The 27,993-nt window shown below is 42.4% G+C and overlaps 1 protein-coding gene across 4 annotated transcripts in view; it reads left to right on the plus strand.

The window, feature by feature from the left end:
- SLC5A1 (solute carrier family 5 member 1) overlaps positions 1-27,993 on the plus strand; it is a 79,316-nt gene that overhangs the window by 16,526 nt on the left and 34,797 nt on the right. For all 4 annotated transcript variants that reach the window (XM_035017461.1, XM_035017462.1, XM_035017459.1 and 1 more), the window contains exons 3-10: positions 9,126-9,230; positions 9,843-9,902; positions 11,140-11,244; positions 20,595-20,700; positions 21,875-21,955; positions 23,083-23,303; positions 23,550-23,685; positions 26,708-26,815. In XM_035017461.1, coding sequence (XP_034873352.1) covers positions 9,126-9,230; positions 9,843-9,902; positions 11,140-11,244; positions 20,595-20,700; positions 21,875-21,955; positions 23,083-23,303; positions 23,550-23,685; positions 26,708-26,815 — 922 coding nt within the window. The remainder of the gene's footprint in view (positions 1-9,125; positions 9,231-9,842; positions 9,903-11,139; positions 11,245-20,594; positions 20,701-21,874; positions 21,956-23,082; positions 23,304-23,549; positions 23,686-26,707; positions 26,816-27,993) is intronic.

Below are 27,993 nucleotides of genomic sequence, written 5' to 3' on the forward strand. Positions count from 1 at the left end.
CCCTCTCCCACTCTCCCTGCTTGTGTTCCCTCTCTTGCTGTCTCTCTCTCTGTCAAATAAATAAATAAAATCTTAAAAAAAATTCTGTAGATTCTGATGCATGCTACAGTTTGAGAACCATTGTCTGATGATATCTCAAGGCAAGCATCTAGCACAGCCCAGAGAAAGGGTGGAGAGGAGGCTCTGGGATATTCTTGTATCATTCCTTAAAGGGAAGATAGAAGTTGGGAGCAAAAAGCCATCTCTAGAGCTCTGGACATTCTGGGTATTATATGGTCCATTAACAAAGAAAACAGTTTCCTGAAATTAACTGAGTGTATTTTCCAATTGAGCTGTGAAGATCTTGCTCCCTCTAAGAGAAAACGACCATTCTGTTTCTTTCAGGAAATTCGGGGCACTCCATAAAAACATGGGCTGTACAAAAGCATTATCAGTATTTCTTCAGAATTGCATGCCTTTGTGGAACAGAACTTTTTCTTTTTTTTAAATTTAATTTCAATTAGCCAACATATAATACATCATTAATTTTTGATGTAATGTTCAGTGATTCATTAGTTGTGTATAACACCCAGTGCTCATCACATCACATGCCCCCTTATCTTTCTTTTCTTTTTTTGTCCTCGCCTGCCACTTTCCTCATACAGGGGCAAAACTTTTTTTTTTTCTTTCTTTTTTTTTTTTAAAAGATTTTTATTTATTTGACAGAGAGACACAGCGAGAGAGGGAACACAAGCAGGGGGAGTGGGAGAGGGAGAAGCAGCCTGATGCGAGGCTCGATCCCAGGACCCTGGGATCATGACCTGAGCCGAAGGCAGACGCTTAACTACTGAGCCATCCAGGTGCCCCTAGGGGCAAAACTTTCTTAATGGTGTCTCATATTTGTCACCTCATTTAAGCCTGAGAACCCTGTTGTGAGGTAAGCTAAGGATTCTTATCCTCATTTTATAGTGGAGGAAACTGAGGCTCAAGACCAGGAAGTGACTGGCTCATGGTCATATAATTTGTTTTGACAGAGCCAAGATTAGAATAAGATTCGAAGTCTCCCAGTGTGCTTAGAAGGAAGGGAAGAGAGTGGGGTCCATACCACTTAATTATGCTTTCAAGCTTGATTATTGATACTTTTTGTAAATCCATTAGCTGCCTCTGATGGTGAAACAAGGAAGACACACACAGATGTCGTCCATTGCCTTAAGCAATTCTTGACTCTTGGGTTAGAGTTTGGAGTGTCATACTATTTTACTTTCTTAAAGGTGTGGAAGTAAAGATAACATTAATGTGTAAACTTGAATCACTTTCTTCCTCTGGGCTATAATTTTGTTTTCATTTGAAAATAACAGGCTTGACCCTAATTATTTCCAAGGTAATTCCAGCTCTAACATCAGATGACTGGCTGTTGGCAAGTAAATAGGCTGTCCCATATATTTCCTATTTTCTTTTTCCTGTCACACAGAACATAATTTTTAGGTAGCATTCAATGACATTTTCATGTCTTTTCTTATATTGCCCCCAACAAAGACATAACTTTCCTGCATGCTTTGTTCTCAGGCTATGCAAGTGAATCTGAGACAGTTCTGGAATGATTTCCCTTTATTGTTAAAGGTTTTAAAGAATTGTGTTCTGCTTATAAAATTACACAAACTCATTGTGGAAAGATTAGAAAAGTACAAAAAAGGTACAAAAACACATTCATTATTTTCTCTTTCATAGATAACCACTGTTAAACTTGGAGATATGTCCCTATCTCTATCACTATCTCTCTCTATAAAACCTTGTATGTTATTTTTTATTTGACATTTTATCACTTTCATCTTCCCATCATAACAAATTCTTCAATGATTTTAATGGCTGTGTAATACTCCACCACAGGTATGTACCTTAATTTATCCGGTTGTCTTCCTATTGTTGGACATTTATGTTGTTTCCAAACTTTCCTGTATTGTAAATGACATGGCAATGAACATACTAATGAAATTCTTATATATAAATCTTTGTATTTCTGATAATTTGCTTAAGGTAGAGTACTAAAAGTAGGATCATATGGTGGAAGGAGATGAGATTTTGATATGTACCAACAAACTACTTCTGGAATTACAGTTAGGTCAGAAATATATGGGAGAACCTATTTACTTGCCTGTTTGATGGACTAACCCAGAAGGTCAGATTCCACCTGAGGTCTTGTTGTTACTAACACTGATCTTACAGGTCACCACATTAACATCTCAGAGTAGTGCATAGTCCTAGCATGCCCCATTGTTCTGCTGGGCACCATCTGGGCCTAGCAGGCCAAGTTTATTGCCTCTTGCTCAGGAGAGAGCCATCCTTGACACATCCCTATGAAGAGTCCCAACTCTAAGCAGCCAGTGGGAATAAATACAACTCTAAGGCACTTGATCGCCAGCATCCTAGGAATTGCTACACCAACCCACTCACTCACTCAGCAGACTTTTATGGCATGCTTGTCATGTGCAAGAAAGGTTCTATGCTAGACAGAAGCAGAAATGCTCTTTGAGGACTAGAAGATATGTGGGGGGCAACACTTGTGCAGAAACAGTGTCATGCCCCAGGAGAGTGCAACAGACGAGGAGTGGGAGTAAGAGATTGGAGGAGGAAGAGATCAGCTCTGAATGGTGTCAGTGGAGAGATGGAACTAGGATTCCTTTTGAAGACTGGGTCAGTGTTTTGGGGACATCAGAGTTTGATGGAGAGGAGATTCAAGCAGAGGGAAATGGCATAAATAAAAACAGAAGGTAGGAAAGCCCAGAGCATATCTAGGAAACTGACTCAGTGTAATTTAGCAGAGTGTAAGGGATACAAAACAGTATGGAGAGGCTGCTGGGGATGGAGAAGGAGGAGGGGGCTGGGTTGCAGACAGCCTTGAAGGCCTGTAATTTCTGATGAGATTCAAGTCCATGGCCAGTGAGGATTAGACACATGAAAAGAGGAAGCTTAGCCCAGAGAAGATTTGAGGGTAGGCACAACCCCTTTCCTTAGACATTGGAAGAGCTAGCTTGTGGAAGAGAGATTTGACGTGTTCTGTATCACTCCAGAAGGCAGAAGTAGCCAGATGGGTAGATTTCAGCTCAAGGTAAAGAAGAACTTTTTAACCACTAGAATTGCTCTATGGTTTCAGCTGCATTGTAAAGTGGGGAGCTCTCTGTCAGTAGAGGTGTGCATCCAGAAACTGACCATCACTTAGGGGGTTGTTGCAGAGGGGATTCAAGCTGTGACATCTGTGGGTCCATACAACTCTGGAAGACTTAGATTCTATAATTTCTCCATATATTTCCTCTCCTGCCATCTTTCTAGGGTAGTAAGTTTAGGCAGTAAAATGTGATTATGAATTTCCCAAAATTCAAAGGGAAACATAGTCTTTTTGCCATTTTTGATGTCACATTATGTTATTTCCCCAATTACCATGCTATCAAACCTGTTGGGTGTGGTCAGACCCAGCTCAACTTGCACAATTACAGCAAAGCCACCTAAATACTTGTAATAGCTTCCTGAATCCCATCAGGGGATGAGGAAGTCTTGGAAAGTAGTCAGAAGGAAGGTCAAGCTGGGGGAATTTTAGATGAAGTCTAAAATCCTGAACTCATAGGGATGGTGGGAGGAAATTATAGAGAAGGCCATGATTATTCATGTCACCGGGTCACTCCCTGGATGGGATGTGATTCCCAAATGGGCATGAATGTGGGTGAGGAGTGGACAGAGTGTTTGGGAAATCAGAGTGATGAAAGCATTGTTAATGAGCTTTAGTGGGAGGAAGGGCAGAGTTGAAAACCTGGCGGGGGAGTGGAAATGATAAAGCAGTGGTGTCTGTTACTAGTCTGCTTGGGCTGCAAAATACCATAGACTTGGAGGCTTAAACAAGAGAAATTTATTTTTCCACATTTCTGGAGGTTGGAAGCTCAAGATCAAGGTGCTGTCAGGGTTGGTTTCTGGTGAGACCTCTTTTTCTGGCTTGTAGATGACTACCTTTTGTCTGTGTATCCTCTTTTCTGAGTAGAGAATGGGGGGGGGACAGGGGAAGGGGGGAGGGAGAGGGAGAGGGGAGAGAGGGAGAGAGAGGGAGAGAGAAGGAGGGAGAGGGAGAGAGAGGGGGAGAAGGAGAGAGGGAGAGAGGGGGAGGCGGAGAGGGGGGAGAGAGGGAGAGATGGTGTCTCTTCCTCTTTTTATAAGAACCAGTCCTATCAGATTAGGGCCCCACCCTTATGATTTAATTTAACCTTAATTACCCTATCGCCAAATAAAGTCACATTAGAAGGTTAGGACTACAACACATAAATTTTTGGGGAACACAATTCAGTCTATAACATTGTCCATCGTAGGTCTTGTGAATTGTCTTTGTCCTCTTGGAGGAGAGTAAGGACTCTGATTGAGGGCTGGCTAAATGTCAGTCATTACTGATTCATAATCTCATTTGACTCCTGAATAACCCTGTCATGAGAGAAATTGAAGCTCACAGATATTATGATCACCCAGATAGTAAGAGGTCAAGAAAGTATTCAAACTCTAATTTTTTAATTTCATACTTCTCACTGGAGGGGATTTTAACTTGAAATCTTGTTGAATTCCTAGGACTACATCTTTTTTTTTTTTTTGGTAGATTTTTAAAAGATTTTATTTATTTATTTAAGAGAGAGAGAGAGATAGTAAGAAAGAGAGAGAACATGAGTGGGGGGTGGGGAGAGAACCACTGAGCAGGGAGCCAGACGCAGGGCTCAATCCCAGGACCCAGGGATTATGACCTGAGCCAAAGGCAAATGCTTAACCAACCAGGCACCTCGAGGACTACATCTTTAAACCTGGAACTTCCAGGAAGACTGCTTGGCAGGCCCATTTGGGGGTTGTGGAGGGTCTTTGAATATGGCTTGATCAGAGTTGTGCTTTGTGGAACTGGCCATGTAGATAGGGGGAGACTGGAGATCATCCAGAAGCCTGCTGAGAGATAATTACAGCCTATACAAGGGCAGTATAAGAAGTGCTAGATGCCTTTAACATTGTGAAGGCAGAGTCAGGGTTTTGGTAAATGATTGAGTTAAGGCCATGGGGTGAAGGGAGGAAGTCCAGAATGAGGCCAGGGCAAGTGACTGGTAGAATAGTAGTGATCATGACAGAAATTAACTGAATCTGGGCAGGACATGTGGTAACCCCAAAGCTCTCCTGATCCCCATTCCATCAGATGGTGAGGGAGTACCTCAGGAAAGCCTGCAACTGCTTAAAGTCCAGTGTTTCCCTTTGCGGGGGATGTTGGAGAAGACTTCTTGAACTTAAGGTTAATCTAAGGTAGTTAATCATTACTGGTAATTATGCCCTTAATAGTACAACATTAGGCTTAATAATTTATCAAGTGAGAGATGATAAATGCAAAGGTAATAGGCCAGGACAGGCAGGCTGCATGCAGAAGGGAATTCAGACTAAAAGTGGACTGTTAGCCCCACCAAGTTTTGAGGAGAAAGAGGTGAATGTCTCTGAACAGCCTCCTTTCCTCCCAATTTCCCCTTCTTTTTTAAATTTCAAGTATAATTAAATACAGTGTTATATTAATTTTAGGTATACAATATAATGATTCAACAATTCTATACAACTCTCAGTGCTCATCAAGATAAGTGTACACTTAATCCCTTTTATCTATTTCACCCATCCCCTGAAACCTCCCTTCTGGCAATCAACAATTTGTTTTCTGTATTTAAGAGTGATTTTTTTGTCTCTTTTTTCTGTTTGTTTTGTTTTTTCTTAAATTCCACATGTGAATGACATCATATGATATTTGTCTTTCTCTGACTGACTTATTTTACTTGGTATTATACTCTCTAGGTCCATTCAAGTTGTTGCAAATGACAAGTTTTCATTTTTTTTTTTATGGCTGAGTAATATTCCATTGTATATATTTACCATATCTTCTTTATCCACTCATCTATGGATCCATTTTCCTCTTAATAAATGGCACCCACCTACTCAAGTCCTGAATCTAGGAGTTACTCTTGATTATTCTCTCCCTTATTTCCCACATCTGATCCATCAAGGGTAATTCCTAGATTTAGGACTCCTGTCAACTTTATTTCTAAAATACTCTTCAATCTCTACACTTGCCTTTGTCTTGACTGTTACTACCAGAGACCAAGCCACTGTCCTCTAATGTAGATACAGCATTAACTTCCTATACAGTTTCTCTGTTTTCCCCCTTGCCCCAAGCACTACATTCGCCATGTGCTTGAGAACAGTCTTTAAAAGCAAATTAAGTCCTGTCCCTCCCCTGACTAAACACTGTAGTGGTGGGGTGCCGGGGTGGCTCAGTTGGTTGAACATCTGACTCTTGATTTTGGCTTAGGTCATGATATCAGGGTTGTGAGATTGAACCCTGTGTCGGGCTCATGTGCTGGGCGTGGAGCCTGCTTAAGATTCTCTCTCTCCCTCTGCCTCCCCACCCACCAAAAAAAAAAAAAACCCCTCCAGTGGCTTCCCACACTTAGAATAAAATCCAAACTTCCTATCCTTGCCTGCTAGGACCTATATGATGTATGTCTGCCCAGCTTCCCAGCCTCACCTCACAACACCCTCTTCCTTGCCTACCACACTCCAGCCACTCTGGCCTTTTTGCTTCTCAACTATGACTACTTTCTTTCTGATTTTGACATAGTGGACTTCTTTTATCACTTCAATCTTAACTTAGAGGTCATCCACACAGAGGGATCTCCTGACTCCAGTTGAAACTAGTTATTCTATCACATCCTCTCTACTCGTCATTCTCTGATCTTTTTTTTTTTAAGATTTTATTTATTTATTTGAGACAGAGAGAATGAGAGAGAGAGAGCATATGAGAGGGGGGAGGGTCAGAGGCAGAAGCAGGCTCCCTGCCGAGCAGGGAGCCCGATGCGGGACTCGATCCAGGGACTCCAGGATCATGACCTGAGCCGAAGGCAGTCACTCAACCAACTGAGCCACCCAGGCGCCCCTCTGATCTTTCTTTTTAAAAAATTTATTTATGTTTCCTCTTTTAGAATATAAGCTTTTTTTTTTTTTAAGTTTTTATTTTTATTTGAGAGAAAGAGAGCACGAGTGGGGGTGGGGCGCAGAGGGAGAAGCAGACTCCCTGCTGAGCACAGAGCCTGATGCAGGACTTGATCCCAGGACCCTGAGATCATGACCTGAGCTGAAGGCAGACCCTTTTTTTTTTTTTTAATTTTATTATGTTATGTTAGTCACCATACAATACATCATTGGTTTTTGATGTGGTGATCCACGATCCATTGTTTTCGTATAACACCCAGTGCTCCATGCAGTACGTGCCCTCCTTAATACCCATCACCAGGCTAACCAATCCCCCCTCCCCTCTCCCCTCTAAAACCCTGTTTGTTTCTCAGAGTCCATAGTCTCTCATGGTTCATCTCTCCCTCCAATTCCCCTCCCCCCCAATTTTTCCCTTCCTTCTCCTAATGTCCTCCATGCTTAGAATATAAGCTTCTGGGGTGCCTGGGTGGCTCAGTTGGTTAAGCGACTGCCTTTGGCTCAGGTCATGATCCTGGAGTCCCTGGATCGAGTCCCGCATCGGGCTTCCTGCTCGGCAGGGAGTCTGCTTCGTCCTCTGACCCTATCCCCTCTCATGTGTTCTCTCTCTCTCAAATAAATAAATAAAATCTTAAAAAAAAAAAAAAGAATATAAGCTTCTGAAGAGTAGGGATTTTGTCTGTGCTATTCACAGTGGAATCTCCAGGGTCTAGAAGAGTGCTTGATACATTGAGTCGATACTAAATTAATATTCATTGAGTGAATTAATGAATGCAATTTTATGCCATTATCTTATCATTCCAGACACCTTCTGGCCTGGCCTTCAGGGAACTCCTTCTCTTACTTAACTATTTGGTACTAAGCATCCATTGCCTTATATTGGGGATAGGGGCTGATATAGTTAGGACAGTTTCTTGGAGTAATCTGTCTTTTGGGAAATAGCGTTCTGTGTTTTGTTCCAAATTTGTTCCATCTTAGGGATATTAGACAAGTAACTACCAGGCTTCCCCCATTGCTCAGCAAGAATGGGGATAATTATACTAGTTTGGTACTTATCAAATGGTGCTATGCTTCTCCTCCTGGGTACAGAAAGACTCTAGAAATTTCTAGAGTTTTCTTGGACTTCAGATACAGTTGAGTTGATGGCACAGTATCTCATGATTGGTTAGTGCAAGATCCCTCTCTTGTTTTACTTGATGTTTTCTCCTTCATCTCCCATTCACAGTCTCATTCTCCTTTTTCCTTCCAGGCTTCCAATCTTGGGTTTTAAATATATATCCTTCCAATCTGTCTTCTAACCTATGTATTTAGATATATGTATATCCTTGAAAAATGCAGTGTATGTGTCCATGGAGTCTAGTAAACCTTTGTAAAAAATAAAAAATAAAAATACTATATTGATTTAGAGAGTTATTATTAGTAGCATCTCATGTTACTTGGGGGATTTTTAAAAATTTTTTATTTAAATTCAACTAACATATAATGTATTATTGGTTTCAGAGGCGGAGGTCAGTTCATCAGTCTTATATAACATCCAGTGGGGATCATAGAATTTAATAGCTAGGAATCATCTGTAAATTATAGACTCTAACCCCTGCCTTCTCTGATAAGTGAGAGGACTAAGGCCCAGAGACTTCCTTTAAATGATTCCTTTTATCAAAACTGTCCACATTTACTGGGAGCCAGTATTGGTCAACATTTACTGAGAGCCAGTCCTTTGTCAGGAGTGTTGGAGGACACAGAGATGAATGGCACAGGGCCTGCTTCTGAGCGGACAGCCTTTTGGAAGACTTATAAGGAAGGCTTGGTGGGCTGTGGAATTTCCCATGTCTTCTTTGTTATTGGCCATTGGGCTGAGAAAGGACCCAAAGATGATCTGCTTTGGGGATACACACTGCCTCTTCCCCAGTCTTCTCCTTTTCATCTTCACTATTATGTAAGACTCCATATCCACCTTGTGAATCAGTGATCCCTACAGACATTCAGTCAAGTTCCCAGGCTGCCTCTGCTCTTTCTTGTCCCTCTTGTGGGTGACATGCCTCTTCCCTGTTTGGTCTACCTCTGAGTGTCCTGGTGGAACATAGAGTCCTTACCAGACTTTCTCTTTGTGTTTCCAGATTGGAGCATCTCTCTTTGCCAGTAACATTGGAAGTGGCCACTTTGTGGGGCTGGCGGGGACAGGAGCTGCTGCAGGCATTGCCATTGGAGGCTTTGAATGGAATGTGAGTAACATCAGAGACACTGTGTCCTGGAGCTGGAAGGAGGTTTAGCAGTCAGCCAGTTCAATCTATGCTTAGAGATGTTCTAAGTGTTAGGGAACCAACCAGGGCCACTCTCTGAGGCAGTTGGAGGAGGGGCACAGCTTCAGGAGCTCCATGGTCCTGCTCCCCTTCCACAGAGTAGCATGAGAAAACCACTGATATGATGGCAATAGTGTTTTTTCCTTCTCTTAAAAATCCAAATCCTTCTGGACCCTTTTGACTATATTGGAGGTTTGGAAATTCTTACCACCAGATTTCCATTATCATTATTATTATTATTTAAAAGTTCTCTAAGTGGTATTTTACTCCTTGTAAACCAGAGAAGAGGCAAAAGGAGCTATGATGTCAGCGGGCAGCCCCCTGGGGTCCCCTACACTATTGCCCAACTACCATTCCTGTGGGCCAATCAGGCAGCAAAGCCCTCTTTGAGTTTCTGATGGCCACTTAAGGAGTTGTCCCCAGAGCCCCAAGAGAAAATGCTTGGTGATTTTCCTGTAGTATTTGAGGGCAGGCAGCAGAATGGGCTAAGGTTCCTCCTAGTTTGACTCTACCTATTTTTTTTGTTTGTTTCAGGCCCTGATTTGGGTGGTTGTCTTGGGCTGGGTTTTTGTTCCCATTTACATTAAGGCTGGGGTAAGTATTTGCTCTGTTATTCTATTTTGTGCTATATATATACACATACATATATATATACTATATATAGACACATATATATAATATATAATACACATATTATATATGATACACACATATATATACATATATTTTATATATATATATATATAATATATATAATACACACACATATATAATATGAGCTCCATCCTCCTGAAGGGCAGAGGAGACTTTATAGCATAAATGGCAGAGAACACCTGTGCCTTGGTTTTCTTTTCCAGGTTATAAAATTTTGACTACTTTTAGAGGCATTCAACAGATCCACTCAGCCATGACTTGACTGTCTAAGAAGCCCTCTAAACAACCTCATTCTATTCAGAGCCCTCTTAAGCATCATGTCCCCTCACATTGGGTGTGCACTTGAAAGGCACTGCCATGCATTTGTTCATGGTATATAGCTGTGTGCCTCTGCTCCTGGAAGGGAAGCAGCATGAGAAAAAGAACTGTATTTCCCCTTCATTTACAAATGTCAGTAGTTCTTGCAGCTGGTACTCAACTATCGAATGCATGCTCAGTCTCTTGACTAAATCTCTCTGACATTTTACATAAGACAGCTTTGGTGGCACCTGTTTAGTGAGATATAATGAATACCTACATTAGGAGCTGAAAGCAATACAGAAAAAGCACAGGGCAGTCTCTACATCTTCTGGAGGCTCATGGACTATTGGTGACATGTGTGATCCCAGAAGACAGTAGGCTCAGGGTTGAGAAAATGAGACAGAAGTACAGTCAGAATTTGCAGAAAGTACCTGGGAGAACAGGTCTGCAGCTACAATCCTTGGCAAGGTGAAGCACACACCCAGCCTGGCTAATTTGGTGCACTGAACAGATGCTATCATTGGTATAATGTCTTGTTCACAGTAGGCACTCTGTATAGGAATGCATATCTATCACCTCCTCTTTCAGGGCAAAAATCTGCTTTCTTGGTTAATGTATTCATGTGTTCATTTAAAAAAAGTGTCTATTGAGCACCTTCAATGTCCTGGGATAATGCCCGAAACTTGCAGTAGTAGGGCATATGGGATTGAGATGGGATTGAAGAATGGGGGCCATCTGGCTACCTTAAAGACTTCTCTGACCCATGACAGTTAACCTTTGATCATACTTCTGATGCCATGGTGGATGCCACTGCTCTGCTTGCTCTGAGTCTTCTGGTCACTTTGGCTGGCAGTGACCTCTCTTACATCCCATGCAGGTGGTGACAATGCCAGAGTACCTGAGGAAACGATTTGGAGGCAAGCGGATCCAGATCTACCTCTCTATTCTGTCCCTGTTACTCTACATTTTAACCAAGATCTCGGTGAGTCCACTGCCCTGGGGACTGGCATTAGCTATCTACTGACCAAGGTCTACCTGCCCACTCCTGCTCCTCAGCACATATTGGCCCACCAAGGGGCAGCAGTATTTGTTTCTATTAACTTGGTACCTTAGGTTTTCTTGCTCCTTAGGGTAAAGTCCTATTTCATGCATCAAGGAGTCAACACATGGAACTCCTTACCCTCTACCATGTGGAAGGTTAAAAACATAAACAGGTTCGAGGAGTTTCAGTGAAAACTGTTCTTAATAGAAGACTGAAAGGGAATTAGCAATATCTAAGGGCCGGTTCCAACCTTAGAGTTAGCTGTGAGCCTTTGTGCCTGAAGGGATCAATCTGGCTCCAGGTGATGTTTCTAATACACTTAAACATGCGCAGTCAGTGACAACTCTTGAAGGGACCTCAGAAATTCTCCCTTTTCTTTTATGGATAGGGAAATGAAAACTGGGAATTGAAAATACTTGCTCAGGATCCTGAATCAGGAGTAGAACCCAAACTTCTGGCTCCACTTCAATGTCCTTTTCATTGCACAAGGCTTCTTGTCTGTTATTATTTTTTAATCTGCTTTTTTTTTCTTTCTGATGTTGCTCATGCTTTTTTGTGTCATTTCTAAGAATCCATTGCCAAATCCAAGGGTTGAGAGAAAAGTGACATTTTCTGAGACATAGGGAGTTACAAAGTGCTCACTGCTCTATCAGTTTTCTCATGGAGTATGATCCGTTTTCCTCTGTTTTCTTGTCCTTCTCTATACAGCACCAAAGGTAAGATTGGATCAATCTCAGCATCTTGCAAAAGATCTGTCCTGGATAAAATTTGAGTCAGGTTGGATCTGAAATGAGCCTTCTGCTCTAGCTAGGTAGTGTGCTGAAAAACCAGCTGCTAGTGCTTTTATTTTCCTGATCACTTAAAGCCAAGACAACAACAATATTAAATAACATTTGCATTTTTTTTATTTTGGAAAATTTCAAACATGTATACCCAGAGATAGAATAGTATAATGAACACTTGTGGACCTAATACTTTTCACTCAGCTTTAATAATGATTATCATTTTGTCATTCTTGTTCATCTATTTCTTCTACTTTTTTTCCCAGCAGTATTTAAGTCAAATACCAGACATTATGTCATTTCGCTGTGACTTCTTCAGAATACATCTTCAACTTTTAAAAAACATAACCATTGTGCTATTATCACACAGCAAAATCTATAGGAATTTCCTAATTTAGGTGGTTTAATACCTGGTCCATATCCAGATTTTCCTGATTATATAAAAAAATGTCTCCTTATAGTTGATTTCTTTGAATCAGAATCTAAATGAAGTCTACACATTGTATTCGACTATACTTTCTTTAAAGGAAATATCTATATCTTCAGCTTACCATAATTATTTTTCTCTTTTGTACCATTACCTCCCAGCCCTAGTCCTGGCCTACCTGTGCATACTTTGCTTTTTTTTTTTAATTGGGTTTGTCTTTTTTTGTTGTTAAGTTGAAAGAATTCTTTATATGTTCTGGGTACTAGACCCTTATCAGATAAAGGATTTGCAAATATTTCCCCCTCATTCTGTAGGTTTTCTTTTTCATTTTCTTGATAATGTCCTTTGAGGCACAAAAGTTTTTTTTTTTTTTAAAGATTTTATTTATTTATTTGAGACAGAGAGAATGAGAGAGACAGAGAGCACATGAGAGGGGGGAGGGTCAGAGGGAGAAGCAGGCTCCCTGCTCAGCAGGGAGCCCAATGCGGGACTCGATCCAGGGACTCCAGGATCATGACCTGAGCCGAAGGCAGTCGCTTAACCAACTGAGCCACCCAGGCGCCCCGAGGCACAAAAGTTTTAAATCTTGATGAAGTCCATTTATCTACTTTTATTTCTGTTGCTTATGCTTTTGCTGTCATTTCTAGGAATCCATTGCCAAATCCAAGATCATGAAGATTGACCCCTATATTTTCTCTGAAGAGTTTTATACTTCTAGCTCTTACATTTAGTTCTTTGATCCATTTCGAGTTAATTTTTGTATATGATGTGAGGCAGGGGTTCAATTTCACTCTTTTACATGTGTTTATCCAGTTCTTTCAGCACCATTTGTTGAAGAGACTATTGTTTACTCATTGAATGGTCTTGCACATTTTTATACAACTCAATGTAAACACGCTCTTGCCTATAGGGCTGATAGAACTTTGTTTTGGAGTTGGGACTGATTCCCAGAGCACTGCTCCCTCCCTGCCCAGCTTCCCGACTCAAACTGCTACTGTCCTTGACTGGTGCTTTTGTGTTTTGCCACCAATATGATGATTTCACCACCTTCACTTTCTCCTCCCCTCCTTCAGGGTTAGTTTTTAGTTATAAGATGAAGACCCTGGGCTTTTCAATGCTATGGCATTAGATATCAATGTGCAGAGACTAGACTGGGAAATGCTGGTAAGGGTGGAGAAATCAGGCTTCCTGAGGGAGAGAAGAGCAGATGTAAGAAGAGAAAAAGGAATGTAAGCAGGGAGGGAGAGGAGGTCATTCTGGAGCTAGGTGGGGGTTGGCAAGGGAACTGCTCCTTGGTTCAGCTTGTGAGGTGGCACCTGTCTAATGAGCATGTAGAGGAGACTACTGGGATTTCCCTTTTTGGAATCAAGCCTTCTCCAAGTCCACAGTTCAAGCGGGTATAAGTCTGTTGACTGTAGTTGTCATGGAAAGGGTACTCTTTGCCCTTGGAGCTGGTGTGAGGTAGTCATATAAATAAACTAAATGCCCAACCTCTCTTCCTGCCTTGCACTCACATCACCTATTGTTCAGGTTACTGATTAAACCTCCCTTGACCTGGGAGCCCCCAGATAGCTGAGGGGCAGTCTCGCTCAGCTCAAGTCCTGATGGAGCCCATCCCCCAGCAGTCAGCTTTTTCTGAATTTTGCTTTTGAAAAGTACTTGGTATAGGCTGCTCCCTCTCTGTATAAGTTCTGGGCTCCTTGCTGGAGGCCTTGCCCACCATCCTACCTGCCCTACCTGCTTCCCAGAGGCAGAAATCTCTTGAATATTGTGTAAGAAGGATGATAGCTGCCTTTTATTTAATGCCAGTCTCTTTGCTTAGATTCCAGAAGGGGCTTTACTTTTTTCATCTCCAGTTCACATGAGTACTGCATGGTAAGGATTTCTATTTTATTTTCCACTTCATGGATGAAATAACTGAGTCTCAAAGAAATTAGGTAATTTGTCCTAAATCACACAACAAAATCAGGCATTGGAACCCAGTTGGAACCCAACTCTCTAGTACCAAAGTCTGTGTTCTTCTCACAGTTCTGCTCTATGTTTGGATGGGATGAAGACATAGCATGATGGAATGGCATAGATCATCTAGTCCTATATTCTACGCTCTCATTTTATAGCTGGAGAAACTGAGGTCCCAGGAAGGGAAGGGACTCTGTGGGGTTAAACAGTAGCAGAACTAGGATGAACAGCATGGTCCCTGTTATTGACTCCAAACCTTTGGCATTATGTGGCCCCTGACTTCTAAATCTTTCATTCCTTTAGTACAGAGTCAGTTAAAATTCAAGACCATGGGAAAAAATAAGATAGCCAGTTAAATAACCTTACAATATGAACAAGTTTCCATGAGTAGGATTTGAGAGGACTGTGAGGAGAGAGCATCAACTGCCCACTGGTGTATGAAGGATCTGAAGGAGGGACATTCAAGCAGAGGGCAGGGGCAGGGAAGGGTTGACACGTAAGACTTTGTCTTTATAAGTTTGGCTGACTTCAGGTTCACCATGAGTCACAGAGCATGAAATCATTAAAATAATTACACTGATGGTGAATGTAACTCCTAGGAACTCACATTAAGATAACACATGAGTTCAAAGTTCATTGAGAAAAGAAAATAATTATAAATTAACAAAGTAAAGTAGGTATTTATTTACATTGCACACAAAGATTAATCAATCTTGTTGTGTGTATGTAAAGGCATGGATAATTTGTGATGGGCAAGAAGAGAAGAAGGGTGGCCTTGTGAGATCCAAGTCCACATAGGAAACAACTAGGGACCTGCCAGGAAGGCTTAGAGGAGGCTATAGGGATCCAGTGTGTGTGTAATTGATAGCAGAGAAAAAGCATTTCGGTGCAGGGCCCAGACATAACCCAGGCCATAGAACAGCAGTGGTGTGGAATCTTGACTATGGCTACCATCTTGTGGCCAGGTTTTGGGCTCTGAGACCCAGATTTGATTATTCCTCTATGTACTTCTCTGAATTTTACTGGCTCCCTGCTGTCCCGTTCCTGGCACCCTATCTTATCAAGTTCTGAGAAGAATTCTGGTCTGTAAAATTTCCCAGTATCATGTATCTTATTTAAGTGTGCACAGTGACTTGAGATAAGCCTCAGATTTTATGAATTACATGTGATGACCGAATGTCCCTGTTTCTATTTCCTGGGGCTATTAACATGACTGCAGTAAACTGCAGTAAACTTTTATAGCAACTCCACTGTCCATTTTGGATCCTTGAGTAAAAATAAGAGTTTTGGCTTTTACTTAAGGTCTGAATACTCATTACCTGAGCCATTCACTTTCACAAATGAAAAGAGAAATTTGAGCAATGGGGCTCTCCATCTCAAATGTCGTTGCCAGGCAGGATTTATTGGGTGCTCAGATATAACTCAGACCAGAATGGGCCACAAAGCACACATATAAAATCATAGGATCTCAAAGTGTCAGAGCTGAGACAAGTAATCTATGCAAGTCTCATGGTCAGAGACTCAGTTACTCTAAGAGGTTTCCCAGCTGAATCTGTAATTTTATTATTCCTGGACGTTGTTCAGTCAAATTTTCAAAGTGATGGGAACAAAGCTTTTGAGCTGAATCCAACTGCCTGTTTTTGTAGATATGGTTTTTTTTTTTTTAAACATTTTATTTATTTGAGAGAGAGACAGAGAGAGTGAGTGCACCAAGTGGCAGGGAGAGGCAGAGGGAGGAGAAGCAGACTCCCCACTGAGCAGGGAGCCCGATGCGGGGCTCCATCCCAGGACCCTGGGATCATGACCTGAGCCAAAGGCAGATGCTTAACTGACCGAGCCACCCAGGCGCTCCTGTAGATATAGTTTTATTTGAATATGGCCACACCCACTTGATGTATTGTCTATGGCTGCTTTCATGTTTCAACTGTAGAATTGAGCAGGTTGGACAGACTATATGGTGTATAAAACCTAAAACATTTATTACCTGAAACTTTATAGAAAAAGTTTGCTGACCCTTGATCTAGAATATGATAATTTTTGATTTCATTTCAAGTTGGTTTTGCTTAGCATGATTGGGTAAATTTGCTTGTTTCCTTCCTTTTTTTTTTTTTTTATTAAGGGCTAAGAGAAGTTTAGAGAAGGAGCAATCTGGGAAGAGCTGTGAAACAAATGGTCTCATTGGATTATAGGAGAGTTCTTTTCTACAATGCTGGTGGTGTAGTTCCCTATTCATTCCCCTACTTTTAGAAATAAAAAAATAACAAAATGCTTCAAACATACAGAAAAGTACAAAAACTAATATAGCAAATATCACCACCCAGATTCTATAGATCTTAAAAAATCTCATTTTTTAAAGAAAAGAAATAAAACATTACAGATATGATGGAAAGCTTATTTCTACCCTTTTTTTTTTGTTAAAAAGATTTTATTTATTTATTTGAGAGAGAGAGAGAGCGCACAAGCAGAGGGGAGGGGCAGAGGGAGAGGGAGAAGCAGACTTCTTGCTGAGCAGGGAGCCCAAACCGGGGCTCAATCCCAGGACCCTGGGATCATGATGAGCTGAAGGCAGATGCTTAACTGACTGAACCACCCAGGCACCCCTATTTCTACCTTTCTTGACCCCGTTCTTAAAAGTTATACATGTCTTAAACTTGGTATGTTTTCTTTTGGTCTGTTTTTATATTTTTACTACATATATATGTATATTTATATACCTATAGAGAATATAATGTGTTTTAAAATTTCTGCTCCCCCCACTTTTGAAACTTATAAGAAAAATGGAACAATGGTATTTAAGAAAATCTAAAGTGGAAAAGCACCCATAATCCTATGACTCTAATTCAGATATTTCATATTGTGTCTTTGCCCGTATGTGTGTTTTCTTTTACAGAATTGCAATCAGTATGTGCATACCATTTTGTCATCTTTCTTCCCCATCTTAGCATCAAACTGTATACATTTTCCCATGTTTCCATCTTCATAATTATTATTTTGGGGGGATGTGGAACTTAATGGTTGACATAATTTTCAGCAAGACATTTAGAAATCCTCCGGTGGACCAAAAGCTCTCAACAGTGGTTACCTTTGGTCTGAGTGATGGAAGTAGGAACACTTTTACTTTTCCATGTATAACTTTCTGTGCTGCTTTTTTTCAACTATACCCATAAGTTATTTTATTTTAAAAGTAAGTAAAAAATGTTTTTTTAAATGATAAAAGATCTTGCTCTCTGCAGAAAATATTCCAGAAAAGAGAACTCTTACCTTTTAGTGTTGTTGGAAAGTCACTGGACTTGGAGACAAAGAACTGGATTTTAGCTCTTGAGCTTGTCATTAATTTTGTCTTTCTCATCTATAGAGTAGAGACAATATATTTGTCCTTTTACCTTATTTTGGGGATCAAAACAATGAATGTACCTGAAAACATTTGGTAAACTATAAAATTCCCTGGATATGGTGGGAAAAAAAAATCCTAGTGAAGCAGATAAAGTTTGGGCACCTAGGATTCAAAGACTAATGTCAGAGCACCTGGGCTAATGTGAGCTTAGGTATGGCACAGTATCCTGAGGCACTTCTGCTGGCTTTCAGAGTTGTAAGGGCAGAATTTACTCCTGAGGTTAGAAGTGTAATCAATAAAGGGGCCCCTTCAACTGAAATAACTATGTGATGATAAAGAGGCATGGGAGCAGAGGGTCCAGCATTAGGAATACTCAGAATACTCATCACAATTCCAATGGCTCAGTGTGCAGAGTCAGGAAGGAGTGGCCATTTCACCCTTAGCAAGGCTGAAGTGCAGCTGGGGGCTCTTTCTTCTTCTTTGGCTTTAGAGGATAGGATGGAACAGGCCCAGGACCTGGGAGGGGAATGTTTTCTTTGGCTGCAGGACTTTCCCACTTCCAGCCCATGAGAATCATAAGCACTCAGAGTCAGAGCTTCTTACTTTAAAGATGAGAACACAGAGACATGGAGAGGTGAAATTTTTTTTTTTTTTTTTTTTAAGGATTTTATTTATTTGACACAGAGAGAGAGAGAGAGCACAAGTAGGCAGAACAGCAGGGAGAGGGAGAGGAAGAAGCAGGCTCTCCACAGAGCAGGGAGCCTGACGTGGGGCTCGATCCCAGGACCCTGGGATCATGACCTGAGCCGAAGGCAGCCGCTTAACCGACTGAGCCACCCAGGTGCACCCCCCCCCTTTTTTTTAAGGATTTTATTTAAGAGGTGAAATGTTTTATCCAAGGTCACTCAGGCCTATAATCGCAGCACTGGTGTTAAAACCCAAGTCCTCTGACCGCTAGCCCTTGGGTGGTCTCTTTCTAAGTCACCACACTCTCCTTACCTTCTGACTCTGCGTCTCCTCCTCCACCAGGAAAGACAATGATATTAAGTACCCTGGGGCTAGAGAATCTGCAGGGGAGCTAAGGCAGCAATCCTTAGGAGACCCGTCTTGGGAGAGGGAGTTGTGCATTAGCACATAAGCTTGGAGCTGGTGTGAGACAATCTCTCTGCCAACTAATAGAGGCAGGGAATAGGAGATTTAACTGGTGGGGAGCTGAGCCACTGGAGGGCCCCAAGGAGCTGTAAGGAGGTGGAGGTGGGGAAGCTAAGATTGGAGAGGAGATGCAAGGGCACCATTCCCCGGGTTATGACTAGGTGGCCTGTTACACGCCCTGAAATATATTAGGTTTTATGCAATGAAACAGCTCGTGCATTGCACCTGGGGGGGGGGTCTAGTTTCTTTCACACCTAGCAATTTGAAAATAAAAGATTTACCATGATCATCCCTTAATACTACCCATCCTGGTAGTATTTTGGAACTGCCATGAAAGTTCATTTTGGGTGACTCTGGTACTCTCTGTTTGGTTTAAATTAGCCACTGCACCATCCTGCCAGGTAGAAGGTTTTTTTTTTTTTTTTTTTTTTTTTTTAATGGGGCTAAATGAGGCAGGGAGGAGAAAGAGAATTGCATCAAGAACATAACTGGTGAATTTGGGAGTGAAGAGGGAACACTTCTCCCTAAAGTTTCATGAAATAATCTAGATAAAGCCACCTAGAAACAAGCTTGCCATGCAAAAGATAATTGGTGATGTTCTGGTTGTGTTTGAGTCAAGGTGGACTCCATCTGGGCTGAGAAGATAAAACTATGATGTTGCTGACGTTTCTCTCCACTCCAGAGTATGGGTGGGGTTTCCCTCTCATGGACTCTTTAGTACTTGCTTTTGGGAATAGATCTGATAAACCTTTGCACACTGAGGTGTAAATGATAGAGAATAGCTTAGATCAGCAGTCTGCAGGTGGGTTGGGAAGAACCTCAAGGTTTAATGGTTATTCCTTGGCAAACAAAGTTCTGTAGTTAAATAAGTTTATGAAGGGTCATTTGCCATGTTCCCTTCCTGGGGATTCACAGTACATACTGTATATTAAAGGCTCAGGGAAGTTGTGTGGTGAGGAAACTGTCTTAACTTCACTTAATCCAGCATTTCACAGATCTCTGACTAGGGAATCCTTTTCTCCCCCCATGGGATATCTATTATCATCTTGAATAAAGCTTGTTGAGAAACTTAGGAATAGAGCATGACTCTGAGGTGTTTGTGTTTTTATTTTATTTTATTGTCGTAAGAACACTTAACATGCCATCTATCAAAATTTTGACAGATTTTAAGTGTAAAATACATTATTGTTGACTATAGGCACAATGTTGTGTGGCAGATCTCTAGAGCTTACTCATCTTACTTAACTGAAACTTTATGCCTGTTGATTAATAACTCCCCATTTCCTTCTCCCCTCAGCCCCTGGTAATCACCATTCTAGTCTTTGATTATACAAATTTGAGTGTTTTAGATACTTCATATATGTGGAATTGTGCAGTACTAGTCTTTCATATTCTTACTCAGGGATAAAAATATGAACCTTTAACTGGGGGATTTTAGCCAAAGGGCAAGGGGGGTGTGGGCCAACATTGGGCCCAGAAATCACAGGTATTGACATTACTCAGGAGACACCTTCTGCTACCCCCTCCAAGTTTGCCTCCTTGTCTCTGCAGCTGAAGTGCCTCAGCCAGGCCCTGGGTGCAGCCTGCAGTCAGCTGGCCTCATTCACCCCTAACTCTGCCTCTTCTCTTCTTCCAGGCAGACATCTTCTCTGGGGCCATATTTATCAACTTGGCCCTGGGTCTGGATCTGTACCTGGCCATCTTTCTCTTATTGGCAATCACTGGCCTTTACACAATCACAGGTGAGTCCATACAAATGACTCAGCCAAAGCCCAGGAAAGGAGGAGGAAGTAGGAGACATAGCTTCTCCTCTCGAGGAGGAGAGATACACCCAGGAAACAGTTTTAGAATGGAGTGTTTGCTTAGTCCCAAAGCTCAGACCCTAACAAGTTATATGGGAGTCCCAGAAAACTCCAGTGTTGGCCGGAATAGTTCATGTAGCTTCTTCTAGGAAGTGGGGCAGGGACTGGCCTTCCAGGTTGTGGATAGAAGTTGGCTGAGTTGGGAAAATCAGAGAGGGAGTGCCAGGTGCAGGGATGAAGAGAGCAAGGGAATGGAGTCAGGATTGGGCATGGCATGGGGCTGGGGCAGGGTGAGCAAGCAGATGCGTTTGGCTGGAGAAGGGTGGTCAGTGGGAGGTAGTTGAGGTGTGTCTGGAGTGATAAGCCCTGATAGTTCAAAAGAGGTCACAGTGCAGGGGCCTTGGAAGCCAGAAGGAGGCCTTGGATTTGATGTGACAGGCGCTGGAAGGCACTGTAGGTGGGAAGGCAGGGAGTGACACAAAAAAGAGATTTTAGAGGAAGACTCGAGAGGTGACTGGAGAAGCTGATGAAAGGAACAGTTGGGGACACCTTTGCAGAGGTGTTACTCTGTTCCCGATAGGGGAGCCAGGGTCAGCAATGGAATTTGGAGACAAGAAGTTACACAGCTCTGGGGACAAGAAGTTACTTAGATGGTCTGAATAAAGAGAGAGCAGATGTGCATGGAAGTAGCCCTTCGAAATGTGCAGATTCAGTAACACCCAAACACCTTGTAGAGATGTTAACTCTTTGCTCTTCCTTGCCTTTGTTTGTGGGAGACAGTTCTTACCACAGCCATCTCCTTCGCACCATCTTCTGACTTCAGTCACATCAAACTCTTCCTTCTCAAATAGGGAGGAACATTCTCCTTTTTCCAAGGTCTTCCCAGCATTTCTGTGAGAAGTAGAGGTGTGGGAACATGTTGGGTAGTAGATTGTTATAACAAGACAAGGGAGGGAAGGAAGGAAAGGCAGACAGGTGACTGAGGGGTGTTCTCAGAGGATGCACAGAGGGAGAGGGAGAGGGGCAGGGAGTGGGCAAAGGAGGCAGGCTGGACCACACGGACAGGTAGTCCTCCTACGTTAGGTCACATGTATTATTTCCTTTGCCTGTTTAGGGGGCCTGGCGGCTGTGATTTACACCGACACTTTGCAGACGGCGATCATGCTGGTGGGGTCTTTTATCCTGACTGGGTTTGGTAAGTGGGGCTGGGGCAGGCTGAGGAGGCAGGGAGGCAGAGGAAGAGGCCTAGGGAGAAAAAAATCAAGTCTAACCTCCCTGCCTGCTGCTGGCCCAGGCAGTGAGCTGGGTATCCTCTGCCCTCCCCAGGGGAGTGGTCTAGCCTGAATTGACCACCACAGTGGGTGTGCAGGGGCACCTTCCTCAGCCCTGGAGATCTCAGGCTGGGCCTGCTCTCCACAGAGAAACTGGACAAAAAAAGGGATACATCTAAATATCCATCAGGCTAAGTATATTCAATGTTGTATCTTAAACCTCAGATTACATCTTGTCTATATTTGATGTTAAATGTCCTTTATTTTATGAATTGATGATAGTAAGTGATCATTTTCTTGTTTATGTCCTTATTTGACAAAATTTAAAAAACTAGCCTGTCTATGTTGGCCCCTGACCCCGATTTTGAAATTTTATTTGTCTGTAAAATCCTAAAGACAAGACTGGAGACCCTAGATCCAGAGGTACTTGTTATGGGAGAATATAAAATGCATTTTGTTTTTTAAGAGGGCCCATACTTTCTGTGTGTCCTGTAAAGCCTCTTATCTACTCTCTATTCTGTTTCCAAGAGCTTCCATTTGTTTTTCCCTAGTGGTGGTGGTAGTGGTGGTGGGGTCTGTAGGACACACAGCAAAGAGGTGATAGGGCTCCATCCAGACTCCTTACCCTTTCTCTGTCCATCCTACCTCATTGTTGTGACCAGGGATGGTATGGCTGAGTCTGTGGGTCTCTAGGTCTCTGTGTAGGATTTTAAAGGCTGCTGCTGACAGCAAAGGGTGAGGGGAAAACGTCTTTGAATCTTCAAAACCAAGGTCTTTCTTTTAATAAGTCCAAGTACTTTCCCTTTTTAAAAAGGTTTATGGTTAAAATACTTTCACAGGTTATTGGTTTAGACCCTCACAGGAGCCCTCCCACCCCCAGGAGGCTAGGCAGGGTTAATAATCCCATTCTATGGATGAGAGAGCTGAGGCCCAGAATAGGAAAGTGACTTTCCCAAGACCACACAGTGAGGGTGGTTTCTCAGGCATCTACAGGAAGAAACCCGAATGAAGAGTTGAGAGTTTTAGGATGTTTGTTGCTGATGCTTTCCAGCTTTCCATGAAGTGGGAGGGTATGATTCCTTGATGAGAAAGTACATGAACGCCATTCCAACTGTGATTACTGATGGAAACATCACGGTCAACAAAGACTGCTATACACCAAGAGCTGACTCTTTTCACATCTTCCGAGATCCCCTCAAAGGAGACCTGCCATGGCCTGGGATCATCTTTGGGTTGTCCATCCTTGCCCTGTGGTACTGGTGCACAGATCAGGTACCCGTGCTTGATGTGTGGGGTGGATGGGGTATTCCCCGTGTCTCTACAGGGACCCTGTCTGTCTATGGCTTGTGGTGTTAGGTACGGTAGGGCTAGGCTCATATGGTCTGGGGTCACTGAGCCTTAGTGACAAGGGGGTGGCAGGCCAAGAACCAAGAACATGTGGGAGGGGAGCTGAGGGTAGCCAGAGGGCGTTGAGAAGTCTCTGGCCTGCACCCCTCTCTTACTGGCTTTCCCTGGCAGGTCATTGTGCAACGCTGCCTCTCAGCCAAAAACATGTCTCATGTGAAGGCCGGCTGTATCCTGTGTGGGTACATGAAGCTGCTGCCCATGTTCCTCATGGTGATGCCAGGAATGATCAGCCGCATCTTGTACACAGGTGATCCCTTTTGCTGGACTCAGCAGCCACTCTCTCCCACTTTTCTGGCTCTGTGTCACTTCTAAAGCCCTATAGCTCCCTGCTCTTCCTCTTCTTTTTTTCTTGCCACAATTACCAAGCATTATTGTTCCCCCTTTACATAGCAAACAACTTGAGTTCACAGAACCTGTGGGGTTGTCTTCCCTGGTTCCTTACAATGACAATTACTTTCTCCCCTTTTGCAAATTCTCTGAAGTCATGATTCACTTCCAGCTGTAGCTTCTTCCAGCTAATATGTGCTAGCTTTTTGCTCAGTCTTCCTTCCTCAGTGGGTAAAATGTCTTTAATGTCAAAGGACCCTGGCCAGTCTCTAATTGCTTGATGCTCAGAGCCCTGTTTTTTGGGCCATTTCTTTGAAGAGCCCTGAGCCTTGTACTTTGCTATCTAGGGTAATAAAGTCTTTTTGACCCTTTTGTGGCTTCTCCAGCATTGCATTTTTTTTTTGGTCAGCCATCATAGGTCAAAATTGTTTCCTGGAATATGAAATAATGGCAAAAAAGAGAGCACCAGGGATTGAAACTTTGGTGAGCTCCTAAAATGAAGACAAGACAGTCTGGGGGCACTTGCTGCCATTGGCTATTAATAGCATTCCTATTAGGTCTTTTACACTCCTATACTGGCTCACCTGTCACAAGAAAAATATTCCTAACTGAATAATTTATATTGTAATGGGTATAACGCACATAAAAGTATTTGAGATAGTGCTATAATGAATCAGCGCTCTAGGGAGCAGCACTAAATGATATATCTGTAGTAGGTACCTAATAAATGTTTGTTGATTTAATTCTAAAGAAGTTACTGGAATTTTCTCCCAGTCTCTAGATCCTTTCCCCTTCCCCTCCCAGGCTACTTCTTGTCTTTCTCTATACCAGATTTTTCACATTTTGGAAGTACTACCCAATAGCCCTCCCACTGGGGAGTTCCCTCAGTCATCTGGGTGTTTAATCCTACTTGCAGGGGTGCCTGGGTGGCTCAGTCGGTTAAGCAACTGCCTTCGGCTCAGGTCATGATCCTGGAGTCCCGGGATCGAGTCCCGCATCGGGCTCCCTGCTCGGCAGGGAGTCTGCTTCTCCCTCTGACCCTCCCCCCTCTCATGCTCTCTCTCTTATTCTCTCTCTCAAATAAATAAATAATGTTTAAAAAAAAATATATATATATAGGGCGCCTGGGTGGCTCAGATGGTTAAGCGTCTGCCTTCGGCTCAGGTCATGATCCCAGGGTCCTGGGATCGAGTCCCGCATCGGGCTCTCTGCTCCTTGGGAGCCTGCTTCTCCCTCTGCCTCTCTCTCTCTCTCTCTGTCTCTCATGAATAAATAAATAAAATCTTAAAAAAAAATATATATATATATATAAAATTCTTTGTATTTTCATCTCTCTACTCCTCCTCCCCATTACTACCTTACTCATGGTGCCTGGCACATGGTAAAATGGTAAATGAATAATGAATAAATATGAATGAAGGCTATATGGAGTTTGAATAAACATTTTGATTTTTCTGGTCTTATTATGTGACTATATAATGTGAATTTTAATAAACGTGGTCTTGGGCGCCTGGGTGGCTCAGTCGGTTAAGCGACTGCCTTCGGCTCAGGTCATGATCCTGGAGTCCCGGGATCGAGTCCCGCATCGGGCTCCCTGCTCAGCGGGGAGTCTGCTTCTCCCTCTGATCCTCCCCCTTTCATACTCTCTGTCTCCCATTCTCTCTCTCAGATAAATAAATAAAAAATCTTAAAAAAAAAAATCCTACTTGCAAAAAAGCTGCTTGAAATAAACCTCAAAATTAGGAGCCACAAGTCACTATGATCTTCAGGAGAAACAAGACCGTAGTCAGCGCTAAGCTGTAGGGAGGCCTCGCTAAAGTCTAAAGACTGTGCTGCTTCTCTTCCCGCCCTGAGCATTGCTTTGCTTCCCCCACTCCTCTGCCTAAGAACCCTTTTCTCCCCAGTCAGATCTTGGAGATGGTCATACCAGCAGGGCAGGGGCATGGCATGGAAGGGCTCAGCTTGGAGCTGCACTCTCTGTGGAACCAATTCAGGGCCTTGGGCAGGGATGTGCTGTTTGAAGCCTTATTTTAAGAAAGTGAATCTTGTGGGGCGCCTGGGTGGCTCAGGCGTTAAGCGTCTGCCTTCGGCTCAGGTCGTGATCCCAGGACCCTGGGATCGAGCCCCACATCGGGCTCCCTGCTCCGCGGGGAAGCCTGCTTCTCCCTCTCCTACTCCCCCTGCTTGTGTTCCCTCTCTCGCTATGTCTCCCTCTGTCAAAAAAAAAAAAAAAAATTTAAAAAAAAAAAAAAAAAAAAAAAAAAAGAAAGTGAATCTTGTTCCATACAAATTTTAGGATTGTTTCAGCTCTGTGAAAAATGTCAATGGTATTTTGATAGGGATTGCATTGAATGTGTAGATTGCTCTGGGCGACATAGACATTTTAACAATGTTTATTCTTCCAATCCAGGAGCATGGAATGTTTTTCCATCTCACTGTGTCTTCCGCAATTTCTTTCATAAGGTTCTGTAGTTTCTAGAGTACAGATCCTTTACCTCTTTGGTTAGGTTTATTCCTAGGTATCTTACAGTTTTTGGTGCAATTGAAATTAGTTAATCAGAAAAATACAATTATCATATGGTTTCACTCATATGTGGAATTTGGGAATAGGGCAGAGGACCATAGGGGAAGGGAGGGACACCTGAATGGGAAGAAATCAGAGAGGGAGACAAACCATGAGAGACTCCAGACTCCGGGAAACAAACTGAGGGTTGTGGAAGGGAGGGGGTGGGGGGATGGGGTCTGGGTAATGGTCATTGGGGAGGGCACGTGATCTGATGAGCACTGGGTGTTACACACAATTAATGAATCATTGAACACTACATCAAAAACTAATGATATATGTTGGCTAATTGAATTTAAATAAATAAAAAAAGGAAAGTGAATCTTGGAAATATTTCCCCGATGTCTGCTTGCTGACATGGCTCTTCATCTTTCCTCAGAAAAAATTGCCTGCACTATCCCCTCGGAATGTAAGAAATATTGCGGTACTGAGGTTGGCTGTACCAACATCGCTTACCCGACCTTGGTGGTGGAGCTCATGCCCAATGGTGAGAGTCATCTTGCTGGCAAAGTCTTTTTTTGGAGGCTGATTTGGCTTCCACTTTATGTAGATTTCTGTGGCCTTCTGGGGAAAAGCCATTTCTGAGCCTGCATCTTGCCCAGTAGGGAAGGCTTCCCTCTGGGTGTCCTCAGTTTTTGAACATGTCTTCCTTCAGTGGAAAGGAGACATATGACTTGGTTGAGCTCTATGAGACCTAGCATGTGTTCATCAGTCAGGTGTGGAAAAGAGGTGATCTGAAAAGGTGCTAGTGAAAAACACAACTTTTCCATGCTCATCTAGAAGATCTTTTGGAGCTCTCCAACGGACATTAACACGAAAGCTTAAACTAAGTGGAGTTTTTTCTTGAGAATGAATTGATATTCCAAGGAGGAAGGGCAGAACAGTTTTAGCTATTGAATGAGGAAGTTTGAGGCAGTAGATGGATGGGTCATAATGGGGCTTCTCACTACAGAGAATGTGTTATCCTAGGTGATTGAGTACTTGGCGTCCAGAATAGTTAGTTTTGGGTTGGACCTGTAGGGCTACTGTTCATGTTTCATGTCGAAGAAAAATCTAATTCTGGATCAAGGGATGCAAACCTCATTAGGTTAGGGGGTCTCAGGAGACTAAAAATTCAAAGGTATTGATCAGGAAAATTTATAATAAACTTATAAAGTTTTATTACTGAGAGGAAACCTAGAGACTATCTAGTTAAATCTCTTCATTTTATAGTGAGGGAAACTGAGACGTACAGAAGGAAAATGATTTTTTTCCAAGGCCACACAGCAGCTCAGTGTCTAGCTTGCTTAACTGTGCTCAAGGCTGGAATTGAAGAATTTTTTTTTTTAAACCACAAACTGGATGTGTGACCTTGGGCAAACCATTTGCATTCAAATTCTATAAAAATGGGGGTAATTGTTAACTATGCCACTGAACTGGGCTGCTTATTAATTAAGGTTGCAATTAGAAGAGTCACATGGCTGGTTCTTTTAGAGTTCTGGTTTGGATTACACTGAACTATGTGGGGGTGTTTATGTTATTTCTCTTTCTCTTTTTTAAAGATTTAAAACATTTTTGTAATGATTTACTTATTTTTATTTATTTTAAAAAAGATTTTATTTATTTATTTGTCAGAGAAAGAGAGAGCACAAGCAGGGGGAATGGCAGGCAGAGGGAGAAGCAGGC

Source organism: Mirounga leonina, unplaced genomic scaffold (genome assembly GCF_011800145.1).
Source record: "Mirounga leonina isolate KUSES-001 unplaced genomic scaffold, KU_Mleo_1.0 Mir_171, whole genome shotgun sequence".
NCBI classification, from domain to species: domain Eukaryota; kingdom Metazoa; phylum Chordata; class Mammalia; order Carnivora; family Phocidae; genus Mirounga; species Mirounga leonina.